Source organism: Rattus norvegicus, chromosome 16, assembly GCF_021556685.1.
Source record: "Rattus norvegicus strain SHRSP/BbbUtx chromosome 16, alternate assembly SHRSP_T2T, whole genome shotgun sequence".
NCBI classification, from domain to species: Eukaryota; Metazoa; Chordata; class Mammalia; order Rodentia; family Muridae; genus Rattus; species Rattus norvegicus.
In genome coordinates, this window is record NC_141549.1 from 8,563,596 (window position 1) to 8,584,940 (window position 21,345).

At 49.4% G+C, this 21,345-nt stretch overlaps 1 protein-coding gene and 1 pseudogene across 4 annotated transcripts in view; both read left to right on the forward strand.

Annotated features, from left to right (window-relative positions):
- The first annotated feature begins 1,199 nt into the window (after positions 1-1,199).
- Positions 1,200-1,322, forward strand: LOC120097603 (small nucleolar RNA SNORA17; annotated as a pseudogene).
- Positions 1,323-6,664: 5,342 nt separating this feature from the next.
- Arhgap22 (Rho GTPase activating protein 22) overlaps positions 6,665-21,345 on the forward strand; it is a 157,500-nt gene continuing 142,819 nt past the window's right edge. Inside the window, 2 exon segments of one of the 4 annotated variants that reach the window (NM_001436722.1) lie at positions 6,665-6,929; positions 9,447-9,606. In NM_001436722.1, coding sequence (NP_001423651.1) covers positions 9,555-9,606 — 52 coding nt within the window. In that variant the 5' untranslated portion in view covers positions 6,665-6,929; positions 9,447-9,554. 4 annotated transcript variants of the gene reach the window in all.

Sequence of the window (21,345 nt, forward strand, 5' to 3'; positions counted from 1 at the left end):
CCTTGTAACCTCTTACTGTCTCTTCATGTCCAGAGTCCTTTTGCCCCCTCTCATCCTTCACCAACAAACATCACTCCCCCCGGTCTTCTTTCAAGGTTTTTAGATTTCACCCAAATGTACGCCTGTTACACATAAATACATCACAGACCAGGATCCTCAAAGGGAAGCTCGTGCAGGTTTTTTTTTTTTTTTCTTTCTTTCTGAGTTTTGGTCGCCTTACTTTCCAGATTCATCCATTTCCTGAAAGGATTACAATTTCGTCACAGCTGCACAGCATTTTTTTTTCAGTTAGCAGGCAAGACCTGAGCTCTGTTATATGTCTTTGTGCAGAATAACATTGTAACTAACTCCGTCAACTCTTCCCCTTTCGCACTCGCTGAACCGTCTCCTTTTGATACAGACGACCAGAGAGTAGGGCTACATTACCTGTAGTAATACAGACTGCACAGAGGGAAACCGACATACTTTGCCTCTGCCACCCCACTTCTCACCCCTCCTTTTACATTCGCATTTCTTGTTATACACATATGTAAATTCCACGTCTATATAAAATAGTCATATGCGTATATGTGCATAAGAGAGAAAGCACGCTTTTTGTATTTCTGAATCTGTTCTGAATTATTTAACATAATTTCCATATCTACCCACTTTTCTGCAAATGTTAGGATTTTAGTTTTTATTTGTGTGGTGAGTGTGTGTGTGTGTGTGTGTGTGTGTGTACGAGTATGTGTGTGATAGTGGAGGTGGGGCCTGTGGGAGCCATGACTGCACATGTGGAGGTCAGAGTTTAGCTCTTGGGAGTCCATTCTCCCATTTTGCTTTGTTTTGCTTGTCATGCTGGTAGCCCAGGCTAGCTGGCCCATCATCTCCAGACCATCTTTCTGTCTCCTTCTCCTGTCCTGACTTAGAACAGCTGAGATTACAGAGGAAACCCAGAAACCATGGCATCTGGCTCTTTCGCATGGGTTCCAGAGATCAAATCACGTCATCGGGATAAATGTACAAGAAGCACATTTACCACCAAAGCCCTCTCCCCAGTCCGCAACTCCACCTTACAGCTGAATAAAATCCCTCTGTGCTCGTGTCTCACGTTTTCCTTATCCATCCATCTGTTGGTGGACATCTAGGCTGGCTCCATGTAGGCTACTTGTCCCCCTGCTGGGACAAAACACCAGACAAAATCCATTTAAAGAAGGGTTCCAGCCCTTAGAGGTGTGGCCGCTGTGCCACAAGTGCGTCAGTAGGTGGCAGAGAGGAGACAGGCTCTGTCTACACTCAGTGTTCTAGCCTGTGAACATCTGAAGGATTAGTAGCCTAACATTCCCAGAAAAAATTAAGCCTGAGACCTCCATCAGTCTGGTGCCAGGCGGGCTCAGATAGGCTCCTGGGAAGGGAAGCCTGCCTGAGATCCCCCTCTTCTTCCACTCAGGGTTCTATGCCAAGACGACCTGCCATCTTGCATTATGGTCTGGTACCATAGTGCACAAGCAAGGTATAACTCCTGAGACCACTCCTGAGATGACTCCAGACCCCCAGAGGCCCCGGATTTCACTAAGAGGAGACATTAAGTGGTGGGGATGTGGAAGAGAAAGGGACACAGGAGGATGTGGGCACAATGAAGAAAGGCAGAACTGGAGACTTGAGGGTAGGGAGGGGCAGCCTGATGTGAGCAGCTGGTGATGCCATCTGGGACCATGGTGGGGTCGTGGCCTGTGCTGCCACTGGGGGCCACGTCTGGATCTGTAGTCCTGCAGCAGCAGGGTTCTGTTACTACCAAAGGCCAGGCGGATGTCCCTGGTCTGAGCTGCTGCCCTCACCTGGGCATCCTGGAAGAGCTGGCCCTGGGGTCATAAGAGCAGGAGAGCTGACATCACAGCTGACCTGCTGTGGTCCTTGGGAGAGTGATTCCCTCATATTGTTGGGGTTTCGGTTGAGCCAACCTGAGGATATGAGTGTGGGAGAACTGGCCCGTGAGGATATGCGCATAGGAGAACTGGCCCGTGAGGATATGTGCATAGGAGAACTGGCCCGTGAGGATATGAGCATAGGAGAACTGGCCTGTGAGGATATGAGCATAGGAGAACTGGCCTGGGAGGATATGAGCATAGGAGAACTGGCCTGTGGCCCACACCACGGTGTGGATGAGGGAAAGAAACCCTCTTCCCTCCTTCCCCCTTCCCCCTTCCCTCTCCCCTCCCATTCCCCTTCCCCTCCCCCCTCCCACTACTGGTGGCAGGTGGGGTACCTGGTCCTGGGGTCCTGAGAACAGAAGAGCTGTCCTTGCCCCTCACCAGCTGCAGCATTTCGGAGAGCAGGCCACTTGTCTGCCATGCAATGACAAAATGAGCTAGAGATGTCCTCCTTCTCATCCTTTGCCACTTACAGCAGGCCCTCAGAGCGGGACAGCATGCTCTGCCCCTCAGACAGTGCAGCACAGTAGAGCCGGCCCTGGATGTGGGTTGAGGGTGGGCCTGCCTGACGGTGTGAGTGTGGGAGAGCCAGCCCTGCCTCTTGTCTGTCTGCCGTGAGGTGGTACCAGGAAGGAAGAGAGCCTTCCCACTTGCTTCTGCCCTCAACACTGGATAGTTGACTGGGATAGTTGAACTTACCTACCGGGTTCAGGAGAGCAGGAAATCTGGCCCTGCCCTTTGCCTGCTACAACACTTGGGAGAGCGGGCCCTGCACCTCACCTGGGCAGCAAGCACAGTAGATCTAACCCTGATGGTGGAAGCATGGGTGAGCCAGCCCAAGGGTGTGAGCCCCTCAACTTGTCTGCCACGTGGTAGCATGGGCATGGGAGAGAGGCCCTCTTGCCACCTAAGGGCGGTTTCCTGGGTTTACTTCGGCCATCAGTCTGAAGTCAGGGAGAGACTTCACAGTCACTTTACAGAGAGATTTGCGTGCCAGAGTTGCACTAGATTTCTGCTTCTCCCCTCAGTCAAACCCTCAGAAAATGCTCTGACAGGTGTGTCTCCTGAGCCTATTATAAATCCAGTCAGGCACACAGCCTGGCTATAGCAAATGGTGTCGCAGTTAACACGCTCAGGCGTTAGGCCATGTGGGTCATACCATCGTTGCATCTTCAACGCCGGTGTCCATAGCGACCGTACCACTTCCCGCTCCCGCCAGCAGTGACTGAGGGCGCCCGCTCCCCTGCATCCTCTCCAGCAGGTTCTTCCCTGATGATAGCCATCCTGACTAAGGTGAGTTAGAATCTCAAAACAGTTTTAATTTGCGTTTCTCTGGTGGTTGATCATTTTAAAAATATTCGTCAAAGGATAGTGTATTTCCTCTTTTGGAAACTATCTGTTTGATTTACCGGACCCTATGTTGTCTTGATGATTTTTTTTTCCGCTGTTTAGTTTTTAGAGTTCTTTCTTTGTTGTAGATATTGAGGCCCTGTGTGGCGGAGGAAGGACTTCCTCCCACCCCGTAGACTGCCTTCCCCTCTGCTGATTGCTGGCTGCCTCCTTCACCATGCAGACGCTTTACTCGATAATTTCACGCAGTTCATCACCATCAGTTTGTGGGACTGTTTCCTCTGCTGCAGTGTCCAACCGTCTCGAAAGCCCTCACCAATGCCTACATACTGAAAATGTGTGGAACCTGCTTCCTCCCAGTAGTTTCGGAATTCCAGGTTAAGATTGAAACTGGGTTTTGTGTGGAACTGGAGATACGAACCTAACTTCCTTCCCCTTAGGGCTGATGTCCAGGTTCACCAGTATCATTAGGCAGAGATGATTTCTCTTCTCCTAGGTGTCTTTTAGAAGCTTTTCAAAAGTTGGGTGGCTGTGGCTATGTGGGTTTACGCCTGGGTCCCCTGTTGTGCATGCTTCTTCTGTGTGCCAGGACCACACTGATTTTCTCACTGTGGCTCTGCATTGTAAATTGAGATAAGGTGTTATGTTGTCTGCAACATCGCTTTCCTGCTCTGGATAGCTTTGGCTAGTATTTGGGGATAGGGTCTTTTATGCTCCTATAGGAAATTTTAACTTCTATGCCACCAGGAAAATTGGCCTATATCTGTCTTTCTTTCTTTCTTTCTTTCTTTCTTTCTTTCTTTCTTTCTTTCTTTCTTTCTCCCTGCCTTCTTTCCTTCCTTCCTTTCTTCCTTCCTTCCTTCCTTCTTCCTTGATGTACCCCTATCCAGTTTGGGCACTGAGATAAGACTGGCTTCATAAAATGGGTTCACTGGTGTCCGTTCCCTTCCTAGTTTATGAACCATTTGGGGACTGTTGGTGTTAGCTCTCTTCTTAAAAGGTCTGAGGAGACAGGGCAGTAAATTCAGTGTTTCTTTAGCCTCTTTTACTAAGAGATCCTTTACCAAAGCTTCAGTCATGCTGGTAATTACAGATTTCTTTAAGTTGCTGACATTCTCTAGAACCCTTTTGGTTCTGATAAGTGTTTTCGATTTCATTTCACTCGAGACATTTTTAAATTCCCTCCATCTTTTCTCCAATGGCCAGTTGGTCATTCAAGAGTGTCTTGTTAGAAGTTTCTGTAACTGTGAAGTTCCTGAGGCTTCTCCTGTTACCAATCTCTGGTTTCATTCCACTATGACCTGGTGACGTGTGAGAAATCATTTCAGCCTTCTGTATTTGTTAATGCTCCTCTGTTGTCTTAAATACGATCCGTGTTGGGGCGGATTGCAGGGACTTCCAGGAGGAATGCACATTCTGCAGCTGTCGTAGGGAGCGATCTGCTAACATCTGTTAAGTTCTTTTAGCCACGAGGCAAAATAGCTATGGAAATATCCTTGTTCATTTTTAGTCTTTTGACTCTACTGTGTCAAGACCTATCTGCCTTTGTGTCTGTTAGCGTTTGTCTTACGGACTAGGGAGACCTAAAATTGGCTGCATAAACCATTGATAAGTATTGAGTTATCATACGATCTCGATGACGTGTTCCCTTTATTAAGTCCCGCTGTCCTCTTTTCTCTCTGGCTAGTTTCTATTTGAAACTATTTCTGGTTTATCAGGTATGAGAGTCGCTGGGCCAGCTTGATTCAGCGTTGCTTTGCTTGTGGGTTGATTTGATTGCTTGGCGGGCTGGCGTCCATCTTAAGTCTCAGTCTGTGGGTCTCTTTGCCAGTGGGGTATGGTTCTGGAGCGACAACAGATAACTAGATCGTAAATTTCAATTCATCATCTGTTCTCCACTACACTGGAGAGTTGAATCCATTTGCATTTGGAATTATTACTGAGAAGATTTTTTTGTGTGTTTGTAATTTCTGGTGCTTGGTTCTGGTTGGGTTCTGGTTGGGTTACTCTTTGTTGTTGTCCGTTCTCCTGTTCGCTAGGGTTTTGCTTATTTATTCTCTTAGACACAATGAATTCTTTCTTTGTACTCTTAGCTCAGCATCCGGCTCATGACATGTATTCTTTTCTGTGTTCTCTCGGCTGAGATGGTCCTCTTCCGTGTTTAAGGTTCCTGGTGTCTTTGGCAGTGCTGGCCTGGTGGTCATAAATTGGTTCATGCTTGTCTTGATGTGTCTATATCTCCACGAATGTTAAAAGATAGCTTCGTTCATCCCTGTTGCTGGCTTTCCTTCCCAGGTCACGGAGAGTTCTTACTCCATATGTCTGCTAATTTAGACCCTCTCTGAAGTCATTGGTTCTCCTAATAACTAGCGCCTGAGCTCTTCATCTGGTATTTTAACTAGCTCCGTGTCTTCACTCAGGTATCTGAGTCACCATCTTGAAACCCTGTGTGTGTGTGTGTGTGTGTGTGTGTGTGTGTCTGTGTAACAATAATTAGGGTGGGGGAAAGACCATGAAAAAGAGCAAGGAGGGTTTGGAGGGAGGAAAGGGAAGAGACATATGATGTAATTATAATCTCGGAAAACAAAAGAAACAGTTTAAAAATAAGATAAAATCGAAACACTACTAAAGTGAGGTGAAAAGAAAAATGGGAGAGGAAGGAATCAGAAGAAGGCCTGAGCTGCTCCTGGGCCCTAAAACCTGGGTCTTCCATTAGAGAAAACTGACTTCCCCTCTGCCAGTGGGTGTCAGGTGCTTCACGGTTAGGGATAAGGCGGTCTCTTAGCAAATTGCCCAGCCCGACCTACTGCACTTGGTCCTCTAGGGGATGGCCCCAGTCATATCTCTACCTCCACTTTAGGGATAGGAATGGGACTCAGGGAGTCTGTGAAACTACACAATGAGCTACCTGTGTCCACCACGGGAGTCAAAATCAATTCCACCTGCCCACTTCTTTCCTGAGCTTTAGCTTTGAAATGCCCTCAGTAAGCCCAATGGCTTGAGAAATAGTCATATCCATCCTCTGCTACCCCGGGGGTCTTCCTGCTGACCCTCAGGGTCCAACCATGGAGCAAGGTGGGAGGACTGATCTGATGGGAGCAAGAATCTATGTAATCCCGAGAAGTCCCACACGACTCACCAACAGCTCGAAGAGGGTAGGAAGGTGAGGCCATAGGAAAGCACAGACTCACTCAAGCTGCCCCCAGATCCCAGCGGGAATGCAAATGAAATGTCCAGGGACAAGACCAGGGTCCGGAAGCAAGGGCGGCAGAGCCGCGAACGACCACTAGAGGGCGCTCCAAACCAGACAACGCAGGCCCTCCTCGGCGCGGCACTTCCCAGCAGAGGTCAGACTTTCACAGCAACACTTTGCGAGCGACTGAGGCCAGCCAAGGACAGCTGTCAGAGCATCATCCCCAGAGGCATCGAGGAGACAGGAAACCTGCATCCTGCCTGATGATGTTCAGCCTGGGTTGCATTCCCTGGTCCTACCAGCGGGCTCGACCCATGGGAGCCAGGGGCAGGGCCAAAGGCAGGGCGCCCACAGGGTGAGAAGAGGGGCGGCAGCCCAAGTGCTCCCTCCGGGCGCCGAAGAAGGAGCCCCCGGAGGCTCGGGCAAAGGCAGAGAAGCCTGCTCTCCAGGTCCAGATGAGCAGAGGTGAAACCCAGGTGAGCCAGGACCACTCCAGGAGAGCCATACACAGCAGCGACCTTGTGTGGGGTGAGTGGGTAGCCAGGGCTGCACAAGTTTCCTGACCCCAGGCTGTGAGTTCATTCTTTAACGATGGACTTTAAAAACCCTCCTAAGCCACATTAAATTGCTGCGTGGCTCGGAGCATCCGGATTCCACAGTAAGACCCTCCCCCAGCCGCTGTCAGGTGTCACATAAATGTGTGCATTGCGCAGTCCTATGCCAGCTGTTATTAATGCCTGCAGGTGGGGTGAGGTAGGGCACAGGGGCACTGGCCCAAGTCCAGGGCAAACAGATCTGTTGTGAGCCATGGTGCAGAGCCATGACTAGAGCTGAGTCATGCTCAGGGAGGCGTCCAACTCACCCTCTAGGCCGGCCCCAGCTGTGTGCAGGCTTGGCTGGGTGTGGCCTGCTCTTGACCTTGCTTAGAAAGGTAGGTTAGAAGAGGACTGAGGTGGGGGTCTGGATAGCAAACCGCTTTCACAGAGGTGACCCCTCTCTACTGCAACCCCACAGTAGCATACTGGTTTAGGAGCTACCCCTCCTCAATTCCCGCAAACACACACACACTTGTAACAGTCTCCTGAAGTCTATTCCAGCATCCACCTGTCTCCTCTACCTGCCACCTCTGGGCTTTCGGAAAGCCAGCACCACCCAGTTCCTGAGATGGGATGAGGACCCAGCTGCTTTAGCCAATCAGAACACTGCACTCACTGGTTTGGATTCAGTCGAGTGGGTTGTTAGTGCCCGAAATAAAGGGAAGAAGGACTTTGACAGGCCTTTCGAAGAAGCTCCCTGGTTTGTCTAAGACTGGAAAGTCTACTTTTTCCTCCAGGTCTGTGGGAGAGAAGAAATGTTAGCCCCAAAGCTGATTCCAACATAAAGGGAGAGGGGGGAAAGGAAGAAGGAAGGAGGAAGGGGAGGAAGGAGGAGGAAGAAAGGTGAAGGGGAGAGAAGGAGGAGGGGGACACACCCCAGAAGCTAACAGAACTGGAAAAAAAAAACAGACTTGATTGACAGATTGACAGTGTCAACCTGCTGGATCCAGCCACATCTGCCACCAGTTATGAGGATGCTCCTCCTAAGGGAGCCAATACGCGCTCGCACTTGCATCCCTGAATCCAACTTTAACTCCAACTTTGTTTCTTTTTAAATAGGCTCTCCGTGAGGGCACAGGCTGGCTTTGAGGTCACTCTATAGTTGAGGGTTACCTTGAACTTTTGATTCTCTACCCTCACCTCCTGATTGCTGGGCTGTGAAGCCAGAGCATTCATCCTTAAGCCTTGCTACAGTGGGTTTGGGTGCCTCCTCCCTCTGTGCCCTTACCCCAGTCCACCTATGCTTCCAAACTGCATGCTTCTGGACAGACTGAAGGTGTCACTCCAGATCTCCCAGGGTCTCTGAGGTCTGTACCAACTCCAGGGTCTTCCTTTCCTGGCCCCATCTCTGCCCTGGAGGCTCCCAGCTCAGCTCAGTATTCAAGGCTGTCTGTACTCCTGGGTTCCAGGTCATATCGACTTTTTGAGTTTGGGCACTTGCAAATTTAAGGTTTAGTGACTGCTTCAGTCTCTCTGCTATCCCAAAGGCAGTCTGCCTTCTCCTTTCCAGATGCTGTCCCATCACTCCCCGGGGGCCAGTCAGTGACAGGAACTGTGCCCAGATGCTAAAGTGCAAGCCAGAATCATTCTGCCCCAGCAAGACCCACAGAACACCAGCCACTAATCCATAGCCCCAAGCTTCCATTCTCTGCAGCAGGGGGATGGACCGATTTAGCCCACATCTCTACCTCCTCCTCAGCCCTGCCTCCTCTGGCCCAGCCTGGAAGAATCCACCAGGAACTTGTTACAAGCTCAGCTGGTAGAGGCTAGCAAAATGGAGACAGGGTGGGTAGGGGAAGAACCTGGCTTTGCTTTAAGTCTTCTGGGACTCCCTGTGAATGGCGTTAATGGCTGCAGAAACGCCACTTGGCTAGTGACAAGCAAGGCTTTTGTTTTTGTTTGTTGTTTGTTTGTATCTGTTTTTCACAACTGTAAATGACGTAACAACGACACACTTCCAAAGATAGAATGGAGAAGTGGTACACAGAGGATGTGACAGAGTTTTCTTGGCTTCTGCCCCACACATGCATGGACCACAAGCCCCAGGGGCCATAATGTGTGCCAGGGGCCGCCAGCACGCTCAGAACAATCTGCACACGTTGTTCCCTTACTTAGCTCCATGTTGTTTCCTCAAGTCTAGTGGCTAGAGCCCATGGCTCCCAGAGCCTTCGCTCCTGCGGATGAATCTGTCATCTCCACCCTCTGAGACGCGGTCGTGTCACTGCTGGTCCCATTTCACAGATTTGAGGAACTGATACTCTGACTTCTCCACTTCTGCTCTCAAATCCCCATGGTACACGCTCCACAGAGAAACTCGTCTCTCGCTGCAGGCTTTGTGTTTGAAATCCAGGCAAATGCCTGGAAAGGGCGTTCTAAATATATATGTCTTTACTGTAGATGCTGATCGCCCGCTGCTGAAACCGGGAATTAGCTCGTCTCTCTGAGGATGTGGCTGCTGCCTTCCAGAGAAGATACAGGCGAAATCTGCACGCTGCCAACTTAGAGATGCTGCCGGCGGCTTCCAGCAAAAGAAGAACCTTCGCCTCCAGATACTTCAGTAAGAATTTGGCTCTGTGTGGGGAATGACTGCCTGTGTGCTTGACCCTTCGCTTAAGGGTGGGGTCGATCGGTGAAAGAACCTCCTTGGTCTTGTGGTCCGTGGGCACCATGCACCCGGGGCTCAATCCTCCTCCAGCTCTCAGCACAAGCTGGTTAACCAGCACTCAGCCATGATCCCAGCATCTGTTTTATGTGTGCCTGAAACTCAGGCTCCAGCATGAGAGCAAGTGTCAAGGGTCCTGGGCTCCAACGGCTGGGGACTCTAATGACATTTGATGTCCATGAGGATCACTATGACCACAGATGGCTTAGACACTAGATAAAGCTTCCACAGGGAGAACTGGGCAGCCCAAGGCTCCTCTGTCTGTGCCAGGAAGCAACCCAGTCTGAGAGTGAGCTGAGAGTGTAGAGGATGATTGAATAACTCCAAGGAGTTCTGGGAAGGCAGCAGCTAGTCACGGTGGGACTATTATCTGTTTGAGTCACCGGCAGAAGATAGTCTGGTATTCCCTTAAGATTCTGGGCCCTTCAGTAACTGAGTCTGGTAGGTGCTGGGTTGCACAGATGTTGGTGTGACCTGAAGGTGTAAGGTTATACAGGTGCTGAGCTTCACAGGTGCAAGGTCATACAGGTGCTGAGCCTCACAGGTGCAAGGTCATACAGGTGCTGAGCCTCACAGGTGCAAGGTCATACAGGTGCTGAGCCTCACAGGTGCAAGGTCAAACAGGTGCTGAGCCTCACAGGTGCAAGGTCAAACAGGTGCTGAGCCTCACAGGTGCAAGGTCATACAGGTGCTGAGCCTCACAGGTGCAAGGTCATACAGGTGCTGAACCTCACAGGTGCTGGGTCTTAGAGGTGGTAGGCCCTGCAGGCGCTACTTAAAAGTGTGGACACTGGCTAGACCTCAGGCAGGAAGGAGCTGGTTGTGTTGGTAGCTGGGTGGTATTCTCTGGTAGTCTAGACCTGAGCGCTGAATTCCAGAAACAGATGCCATCAGTGGCATCTTCAGGGATCTTGGTCCTCTATTGGAAACTGAAGGAGCTCTTCAAACTCTCCAAGTTCCTCTGGAGACTTCTGTTTAACCAGCCTTAGGTGGACCCCAGACTTCAGCACATTTCTAAGCCTCCGCCAGCACCAGGAAAAAGTGAACAGAGCCGCGGGGCTTGGACTCCCGCTGTGCCTCTGTCATCCTCAGCAGGCACAGCTTAGGTGAGGAGAAAGTTTCTTCTTTCACAAAGGCAGGGTTGGGTGGGCTAGAAGCCGGGACTGGGCTCTGAGCTCTGGGCTAAAGTCTAGGCAGAAGCTCCACTCTGGGGAGAAATCGGGGTGTGGGCAGCTAGGATCACAGCATCTGACACTCGGCAGGCATTCTCCTCCAGCTGGGGTCACAGCTGACTTTTGTGGGAGGATCAGCTGCCAGATTTGTCTGATATGATGGATTGTCCCCACTGCCCTGCTCTGGAGGGCATGTGCCAACCTCTTGATAAAGGGACAAAGACCGTGTTACACGAGAATTTAATGAATAAGATTGAATTGATTTTTCTATTAAAGTAAAATTCACATGGCAGAGGGTTGGCCGTTTTGAGCTATAAAATCCAGTGGCAGTCCAGACAGGCAGTGTGTTGTGCGGCCACACCTCAGACTATCTGATAAGTATTGTCATCCCGCATGGAATAAGCGGTCCCCGCTCCCATCCCTGACTGCCACCAGTCCGTCTCTCTGTCTGCATGGATTTAGCTGCTGGACAGATCTGAGAAGTGCGTGCGTGTCTCTCTGTGCACTCAGAATGCTGTCACCCAGGTTCGTGGGTGCTATAGCAGGTGTCTGTGCTCTCTGCCCATTGACTGCAACGGTTCTAAGCGACGATTGTCTCAGACACTTAGGCAACTTTCTCCTGATCCCACCCCCACCCCCACCCCGCTCCTGGTTTAGTCGTTACAGGAACAGAACTGACTGATAGAATGAAACGTGTGTGTGTGTGTGTGTGTGTGTGTGTGTGTGTGTGTGTGTGTAGATTTATTAGAATGATGTATAGGTTCTAGTCCCATCTCCCAACAGAAACACCAAGACTTTGGTAGTTGTTCAGTCTGAGAGTCTGGATATCTCACTTGGTCTTCAGTTTATGTCGAAATCCCAAAGAAGGTTCTAGAACCAGCACGCTATTAAAGCATCTAATCCTGCCTCCAGAGAAGGATGGATGGACTCTCTATTGAGAATTGGGACAAGCAGGCAAAAAGTTAGCGTTTCCTTCTTCCGTGATCGCCTACCTATATGGGCTTGCCACCAGGTTGGCTCCGATGTAGGGTAGGTCTTCTGACCTCAAATGACCCAGTTAAGAGAAGTCTCTCGGGGCTGGGGATTTAGCTCAGTGGTAGAGCGCTTACCTAGGAAGCGCAAGGCCCTGGGTTCAGTCCCCAGCTCCGAAAAAAAGAACCAAAAAAAAAAAAAAAAAAAAAGAGAAGTCTCTCACGGGCGTGCCCAGATGCTTGGGTTTTAGTTGATTCCAAATGTAGCCAAGGTGACAGCTGAGCTTAGCCTTCGCACCTAGAGAACGTTATTGAGGAATACAAATTTGCCCTTGACTGCTACTTGCAAAAGTTTGGGACAAATATACAGTTCTTAGGGATTAAATCCCTCTCCTGTACCTGATAACATCACCTTGCACACCAGTGTTCTGCCAGAGGACCTGCTGGAACTTTCCGCGTAAGAGGAAGCCAGAGCCACATGACTCTGTCAGATGCTTTTGCACCTCGTGAAAGGGTCACATAGTTAATGTCCTCGGTTCTATTATGTTAACAAAAGGGACAGACAGGTAACATACCTCTCGGGTGTCAAAATTAGGCAGCTGTGTTTCTGAAATCGACCCCATTGGCTAATGGTTCACATTTTTATCTTTCTGGAGTTTACTTTACTGGCTTGCTTGTGCTTGGCACTGCTGTGTGTGTGAGATCTTGAGGAATGAAGGCAGCAATCTTCTTTTACACACGGTCTCCTGTCTGGCTTTGACATCAGACCATCAGTGAGTTGTGAACCAATTCCATTCTGTGTCTGTTCTAGTCAGGGCTACTGCTGCTGTAATAAAACACCATGACCGAGAGCAAACTGGGGAGGAAACGGTTTGTTTGGTCCACACGTCCACATCACTGTTCATCATCAAAGGAAGTCAGGACAGGAACTCAAACAGGTCAGGAACCTGGAGGCAGGAGCTGAGGCGGAGACCATGAGGAATGTGCTTCCTGGCTTACTCATCATGGCTTGCTCAGCCTGCTTTCTCACTGAACCCAGGACCACCAACCCAGGGACGGCATCACCCACAGTGGACTCAGACCTCTGACATAAATCACTAATTAAGAAAACTTCCCACAGCCAGTTCTTACGGAGGCATTTTTCTCAATTGAGGTTCTCTCCTTTTTAGATGATTCTACCTTATTCGAGTTGATGTAAAAGTGGCTAGTACAGTGTCAAAGTTTGCTTTCTGTTATGATGAAGACCACAACCAAAACCAACCTGGGAAGGAAAGGATTTATTTGGCTTCACACGTGGAAGTCACACAGTTCATCGCTGAGGGAAGTCAGGCCAGAAGCTGAAGCAGAAACCGTGGAGGAAGGCTGCTTACTGGCTCAGTCTCTGTCTCGTGCTTAGCCAGTTTCTTAAGCAGCCCAGGACCAACTTCCCAGGGACGGGGCCTCCCACAATGGCTCTGTCTTCAGCATTCATCTTTAGTCAAGGTAGCTTCTCCCAGATATGGTCAAGGGCAATCTGATCTAGGTAATTCTTCAGTTGGGCTTCCCACTTCCTGGTGACTCCAGGCTGTGTCAAGTTAACAATGAAACTAACCAGAACATTCCTTCAATGAAGGAATGGGAAGCATAGTTGTTTAGGGCCTTGGGTCATTGTCCTTCTTGGGCTTGGCTTGCCTTGGGGGTGGCCCACCGTTTGTTGGCATCATTTGCTCACGGAATTCCCTTGTAAGCCTCTGTAGAGTTGTGTCAAGAACTCCGTTTCCATCGCTGGGCCTTTTTATTACTATTGGCCAATCTGGTTGAAGGACTGCTGAGTTTATAATCTTTTCAAAGGCCTATTTTTTTTTTTTTGGCCTTTTGATTCTCCTCTCATGCTTTGCCTTTTCTGCTCCACTGTCTCTGACTGAACGTCCTCATCTTCATGGTTTCCTTTTCATCTGCTTTGTCTCTTGCTTGATTTTGGTGTCTTAAGGTAAGCATGCACGTTATTGATATCCCAATGGACGCACCCAGAGTTAAAATCGTGTTAGTTTCAAGTATTTGACAATTTCCAAAACTCTTTCTGTTATTGTTTCTAATTTAATTCCAGTATAGGAGGAGGATGTACGTTGTATAATTCCAATTTTAGCCTTATCAGAACTTACTCTAGCCTAGTATGCATCTACCATGAAGGATATTCCAAATATCCCTGTGAACAAAATCTATCCGTATGAGGCGCGCCTTGTGTGCTGATTAACTCAAATTACTGATGTCACATCTTCTATGAAGCTTCTGGTGTCTAAATGTTCTTCAGTTACCGAGATCGGAGCATGAAAATCTTATGATTTAATTCTCGGTTTTCTTATTATCTCACCACTGCTTTTTGCTTTGAGGTTTTTGAGGCTTTCTTTCTAGTCGTGTACACATTACTATCTATTGCTCCTTCTGTGTTAGCCTCCCAGCATTGTGACAAAATGCCTGAAAAGGTCAACTTGCTGGGACTTTGAAGATGGCTCAGTAGGTAAAAGCTCTTGTCATGCAAGCATGAGGACCTGAGTTCGAATCCCCAGACTTGCAGAAGCTGGACACATGGCACAAGCTTCTGAAATCACAGTGCTGCTATAGCAAGATGGGAGGTGGAGTCAGGGCAATCCTCAGACCTTCAGTCAGCTAGCCTGGCCTACATAAAATAAACAGAGACTGTGTCTGAAACAAAATGGTGCAGTTAACTGAAGGGGACAGTTAACATCTCAGATTGTCTCTGATCTCCACATTCACATTAATACACACAATGCACATGCACGCACACGTGCGTGTGTGCACGTACACACACACACACACACACACACAAACACACACACACACACGGGGGGGGATGGTCAGCTTTCAAGCTGGTAAGGTGTGGGTAAAGTTACTTGCTGCTGAGTTCAGTCCTTGGAATCCACAGTGGAAGGAGAGAGCTGACTCCTGAGGTTGACCAGCCCCTGGCATCCACAGGAGCACTGAGCCATGTCCATACTCACACACAGCAATAATGATGACACTGATAACTTTCAAAAGGAAAGTTTTGAAATCAGTTTACTGAGGAGAGAGTCATAACCACTTGTCCTTCGCTTGGGTCCCTGGCAGCACAGAACCTTTCCAGGAACGTGGGCCAGAAAGCTATTCACCCACCACATCCAGGAAGTAAAGATTGAGTGAAAAAAAAAAAGAGTCTAAAGCCCTCTGTCTTCCTCAAGAACAAGTGACTGATCTCTTTCCACCAAATGCCCATCTCTTTAGGACCCAGTAGCAGCTCAGGCTGGGGACCAAGTCTTTCACTATTTAAGCCTTTAGGACCTCTTCAGATCAAACCATAGCCGCTTGCTGGTGTGCCCCTGAGTCAGTCCCGTGAATACTCCTGTCCTGGCCTCTCTTTCCTCAGATTCTGTTTGATCGTGATTGACATGACCAGTGCCAGCCGTCGTACCAGCTTTGGTGTTGCACACCTTTTCCTTTAAGCCTGTGACTTTGAAGCCTTGTCATGCAAGCACAAGAACCTGAGTTCAAATCCCCCTTACACATCTCTTACAGAGAGCATGTGATCCATCTCACCACTCTAAACAAATACTGTAGACCTGAGCTCCCCCTGAACTCCCACAGGAGTTTGTCTCACCCACAAAGTCACACACTAGTGGTATTCAAAGGTTGTAATTTAATCTGTCTACAGGAAGTGACTGGTATGTTTAATGAGTAGAATTTCTGCACATCTGTTAGAGTGGATTAAATATAAAATGGTGTAAAATTAAACATGCACTCGTAGACTCTTCCCTTTACTCCTTGTTTCTATGATCTCCGGTCTTCAGTTAGTCCATGGCTGCTGCTCTGCCAATTGACCCTTCCTTCAGCATTTCCTCTAACTCGGATCTGACTGCAAGTACTCCTCTGCCTCGGCACACCAGAGAACGCTGCCATCTTGCTTTTCTGGTTTTTAAAGTTGGCTTTGACACGGGTTGGCACTGATTAGCAGTTTTCATTTTTCTCTCAGTACTTCAGGTGTCCCTCCACCTCTAATCAGGTCAGCACTCCTCCCTATCGCCAGGCAAACTGCTAAGCAATCACATAGGTACAGGTCAGAATCACCAGGCTGTTCAAGCTACTTTCAAGCCTTTGGGGTGAATTGTAAATTCTGTCATCTCATTGTTCCACAACACCAACCCTGGCACTGTCTATCTGTCCACAGCCACCTCAGTGCTAAGATGGATATAACTCCCTGTGTCTCTGTGTCTGTGTCTGTGTCTGTGTCTGTGTCTGTGTCTGTGTCTGTGTCTGTGTCTGTGTCTGTCTCTCTCTCTCTCTCTCTCTCTCTCTCTCTCTCTCCTTCCTTCCCACCCTCCTTCCCCCTCCCTCTTCCTTCCTCCTCCTCCTTGGCATACATCAAATAGGAAAGTTCCATTCTTCTTTTCTTTAAGTATTTTTTCTGCTTTCTCCCTCCCATCTCCATCAGTCATGTAATGCATCTCCACGCGTCTCCACGAGTCTCTTTGCAACTCCACACATCTCCACGCATCTCCATACATTACAAGCGCACTGACGGAAGTGCTTGTTGCTGTTTTCTATATCTCTGCAAGTCTGTTCCCTTTCTTTCAGCCCTGTTGTAGCTTGTCAGTCCCCTGCCTCGGCTGATTACCTGGGGATCACAGGCCAGCTCCATCAGGCACAGCCGTGTTGAATCATCTCTGTCTATCTACTCTCAAGTGCACTCGTTCTCTCTTCTACTCCCCCACAACACTCCTCGTGCTCCCCACACACGCTCCTCGTGCTCCCACACATGCTCCTCGTGCTCCCCACACATGCTCCTCATGCTTCCCCACACAAGCTCCTTGTGCTCCCCCACACATGCTCCTCGTGCTCCCCCACACATGCTCCTCGTGCTCCCCACACATGCTCCTCGTGCTCCCCACACATGCTCCTCGTGCTCCCCACACATGCTCCTTGTGCTCCCGCACACATGCTCCTCGTGCTCCCCACACATGCTCCTTGTGCTCCCCACACATGCTCCATGTGCTCCCACACACATTCCTCATGCTCCCCACACATGCTCCTCGTGCTCCCCACACATGCTCCTTGTGCTCCCACACACATTCCTCGTGCTCCCCACACATGCTCCTCGTGCTCCCCACACATGCTCCTTGTGCTCCCCCACACACACTCCTCGTGCTCCCCACACATGCTCCTTGTGCTCCCACACACACTCCTCGTGCTCCCCACACATGCTCCTCATGTTCTACCACACATGCTCCTCATGCTCCCCACACACACTCCTCGTGCTCCCCACATATGCTCCTCATGCTCTACCACACATGCTCAAGCTCCCCCACACATGCTCCTCGTGCTCCCCACACATGCTCCTTGTGCTCCCACACACATGCTCCTCGTGCTCCCCACACATGCTCCTCGTGCTCTCCACACATGCTCCTCGTGCTCCCCACACATGCTCCTTGTGCTCCCACACACATTCCTCGTCCTCCCCACACATGCTCCTCGTGCTCCCCACACATGCTCCTTGTGCTCCCACACACACACTCCTCGTGCTCCCCACACATGCTCCTTGTGCTCCCACACACACTCCTCGTGCTCTCCACACATGCTCCTCATGTTCTACCACACATGCTCCTCATGCTCCCCACACACACTCCTCGTGCTCCCCACATATGCTCCTCATGCTCTACCACACATGCTCCCCAACACATGCTCCTCATGCCCTACCACACATGCTCCTCATGCTCCCCACACATGCTCCTTGTGCTCCCACACACACACTCTCGTGCTCCCCCTGGAGATTTTAATTTTAGTAGTGAGTCTTCCAAGTCAAGAAATTCTGTTCTCAATTTCCATCTCCCTGAAATTGCTACTCCATCACTCTCACATCTCCTTGAGGTTCTTTACGGTTTTCTTTTAGCTTTCTGAGTTTACTGGCAGAATGTTCTTTTTTAAGTCCTTATTTGTGAGATCCAAACCCAAATCCAAACCCAGGGAACTCAGAATCCCTGACGGTGTACAGCTCTGTCTCCCTTTGGCTTTATACATCTCTTTTGGTGTTTTTAAAAACTGGATGCTTTACCTACGTATGCTGTGGCTTCTCTCAAATACCTGCAAGAAGCAACCTAAGGGAGAGTGGGTCTGCTTCATGGTTTCACCACAGAAGGCAAGGAGCCTGGGGCTCTGTCCATGGTGGTGGGAACTCAGGAAAGATCAGGAAGTAGAGAACTTGGGCCAGAAGCAAAGCCTCATTCCCAATGGCCCAACATCTGCCACTTACAACCCCCTGTCCACAGCCTTACAAAACAGGGCCGCCAGCTGGGGACCACATATGTGAACACTGCCCTGACAGGGGGACATTTCACGCTCAAACTATACTATTTTTTTCGTTAGGGTTTTTGTTGTTGTTTTGTTTTGCTTTGAGACAGGGCCTCACAGGCTGGCCTCATACTTATGACCCTTCTGCCCCAGCATCCGGAATGCTGGTATTACAGACAGAAGTAAGCCGCCACACTTGCTAAATGTAGGCACTTTAGATAAGAGGTCAAGTGCTTTCTTTGACAAATTGCCGCCTTTCACATCTCTGTTATGTGTGCACTTTAGTCTTGCTTTTGCTTTTAAATGTGGCTTCCTTGTGGTCACCCTGTTCCTGTGATGTTTACTAATCCACTAGTGGGTGACTCCTGCCACTACTTCTGTGGGAGGGCAGAGAATTCTCTCAACGGAGAACTTGCCCTACCTAGCTCTCACGTCAACAATATGGCCAGGCTTGAGTCAGGCAAGAGCACCTGGGAACTGGGGCCAGTTCTCTGTGGCCTCCACTGTAGGAGCTCCCAGCCCTATCACAAACATACGCCCCATGCAAACATGGTGGTCTTCCCAAGTCTCTGCTACCAAGACGACAGAGGCTGCTTGCTATTTGGCTGTTGCTGACTGCTCAGAACTGAATGAACCATTTCTGCCTTCTGCCGAGTCTCCATCATGGCTCCATCCTGGTAAAAACTCTCTTAAGAACTGAGCTGGAGGCCAAGGGCAAGGAGCAGCCCTAAGTAAGAAAACCGCAGACTTATATTGATCTTTCTCAAAAGTTCGGCAGTTATTTCAATTAATAGTATTTTCTTTTTAAATTATTTTTTATTTTTTATGTACATTAGATTTTGACTGCTCATATGTCTGCATGAGGGTGGCATGCCCAGGAACAGGACTTAGAGTTTTGAACTGTCCCATGGGCTCTGAGAATTGAGCCCAGGTCCTCTGGAAGAGCAGCCAGTGCTCTTAACCACCGAGCCATCTCTAGAGCCCCCCGAACAGCATTTTCTGATGGTGTTCACACACTTGGTTAACTCCTGGGGTTTGAAAGCAGTTGTGTTTGTCAGTTTTGTTTATCTTTAGAGTCGCATCTCCCAGTTGTAGCTGGGAGTCTTGCCTTCTACCTCTGTGGTTCAGGTTTCCCCGGAGTCTGCTCTCCTCTCAGGATGAAGGCTCTGTCCTCTCACTTTGTTGCTACCCCACAGGTGCTCATACAAACATCACTTTGACTAAGGAAGGGGGGAAGAAGGGGTTGTTGGAGCTCTTTGCATAATGAATGATCACCACAGTTATACCTGACACATTATACATTTAATTACCGTTGAGTGAATGTGTGACTTTGAATGAATGAACAGCATGGGGGGGGGGGGGGGGAGGCAAATGAGGTCAGGTGATCTTGCTGAAGCCCTGAAATAGAATAAAAATGCTGGGAATGAAAAAACTGCAGAGCAGAGCACTGACCTGTATGCAACCAGAGAGCTACTGAGGAGGCATCTGGGGCTTCTGGCTGGGCAGTGGAAAGGTTAGTTTGATGTAAGATCATCTTGCAGAAGCCAGCATCCTTCATAATGATGGCAAGCAAACACGCACACACACACACACACACACACACACACACACACATACACACACACACCACAACACACATACACACACCACAACACATATACACACTCACACACACACACATACACACACACTCACACACATACACACACACATTCAAACATACATAACACTCACACACACACATTCACACACATACACATACACACATTCAAACACACACACACACCACAACACACATACACAATCACACACACATACTCACACACACATGCACACACACACACACACACATTCAAACACACACAGCACAACACACATACACACACACTCACACACACATACACACACATACACACGCGCGCACATGCTAGAGACACCTCGTAATAGCACATAGAGAGCAGAGTAAGGGCAGAAGATGGGCTCAGCTGCTATTGTATGCTGTTAAGGTGAATTGGCTAGGGTGGGGTTGGGGGCAGAGTGTGTCAACCTCACTTGTCATTCCCTGGGAACAGTTCCAGGTTTGTTTTTTGAAATAAGGTCTCTCACTGGGACCTCGTACTCAGTCCTGGGATCCTGCTCTCTACCAAGCTCAAGTCACCATATTACAGCATTTTTTTTTGTCTGACATTAGTGCTGAGAGTCAAAGTTAGGTGCAACAAACGCTTGCTAACTTAGCTGTCTCCCCAGCCCCTGGTGGCTCTCCATAGAAGTCGCTGGCAAGTGGTGGGGCTGTGTGGGGAGTGGGGAGGGAAAAGCACTGTTATCAGCCACTCAGCTCCAGATGTTCTCTTGGTAAGAGATGAGTCAGACGGTAGACTTGTTCCCCCCTTTCCCTCATTTCTCCTTCTAATGCTTCGACCAAACTAAAATTGATAATAGCTAGGAGTTCGTCTCGTCCTGAGTCAAGCTCAGCTCAGCAGGCAAACATGGCCCAGAGTGGGCAGTCCTTCCACTTTGCAGGTGAGGAAACAAATCCCCAGACAGGAAACAGAGAAACTGCATGTAAGTGTGGGTCCCCCCAAAAATACATCCTAAACAAGGGCCAAGGGCCAGGTGGAATACTGGGGAGACCAGCCAGGAAGCAGAGCTGTGGCTGGAGAATGACCAGAAGAAAGGGAGGCTGCGACTGGGGTGTGGGGGAGACCATTTCTGTACCAGCAGCCTCCTAGCAGAGACTCTGGAGAAGGCTTGAGAGCCTTCAGTGGAAGAGACATGGCTCCCCAGTGTACTGAACTCATTTGCCTGGCTCAGAAGGAGCCTGAAACTGGTAGCCAGCACCCAGCTCACCCAACAGGGAACTCTAACCACGGCTGAAGCCAGAGCTAGCGAAAGGCATGACAATAAACAATTAACGCTTTGCCGAAACTACCACCTACCCAACCCAGGAATCTTCCTGTCACCCAGTGTAGGACACCGGGTGAACCGGAAGCCCCCTGACGCATGGAAGGGCTCAGAGGGACCCTGGTCTGGTGACAAAGATGGAGAAAACAGTGAGCAGAGAGGGGTCCAGGAGCAGGTGAAGTGACTTATCTCAAGGTAGCCCGTCCCCGAAGCCCACCCTGGGAAACCTTTCCTGCGCCTGGAAGACCACTGCTCACAAAAGGGGGTAAGAGAGA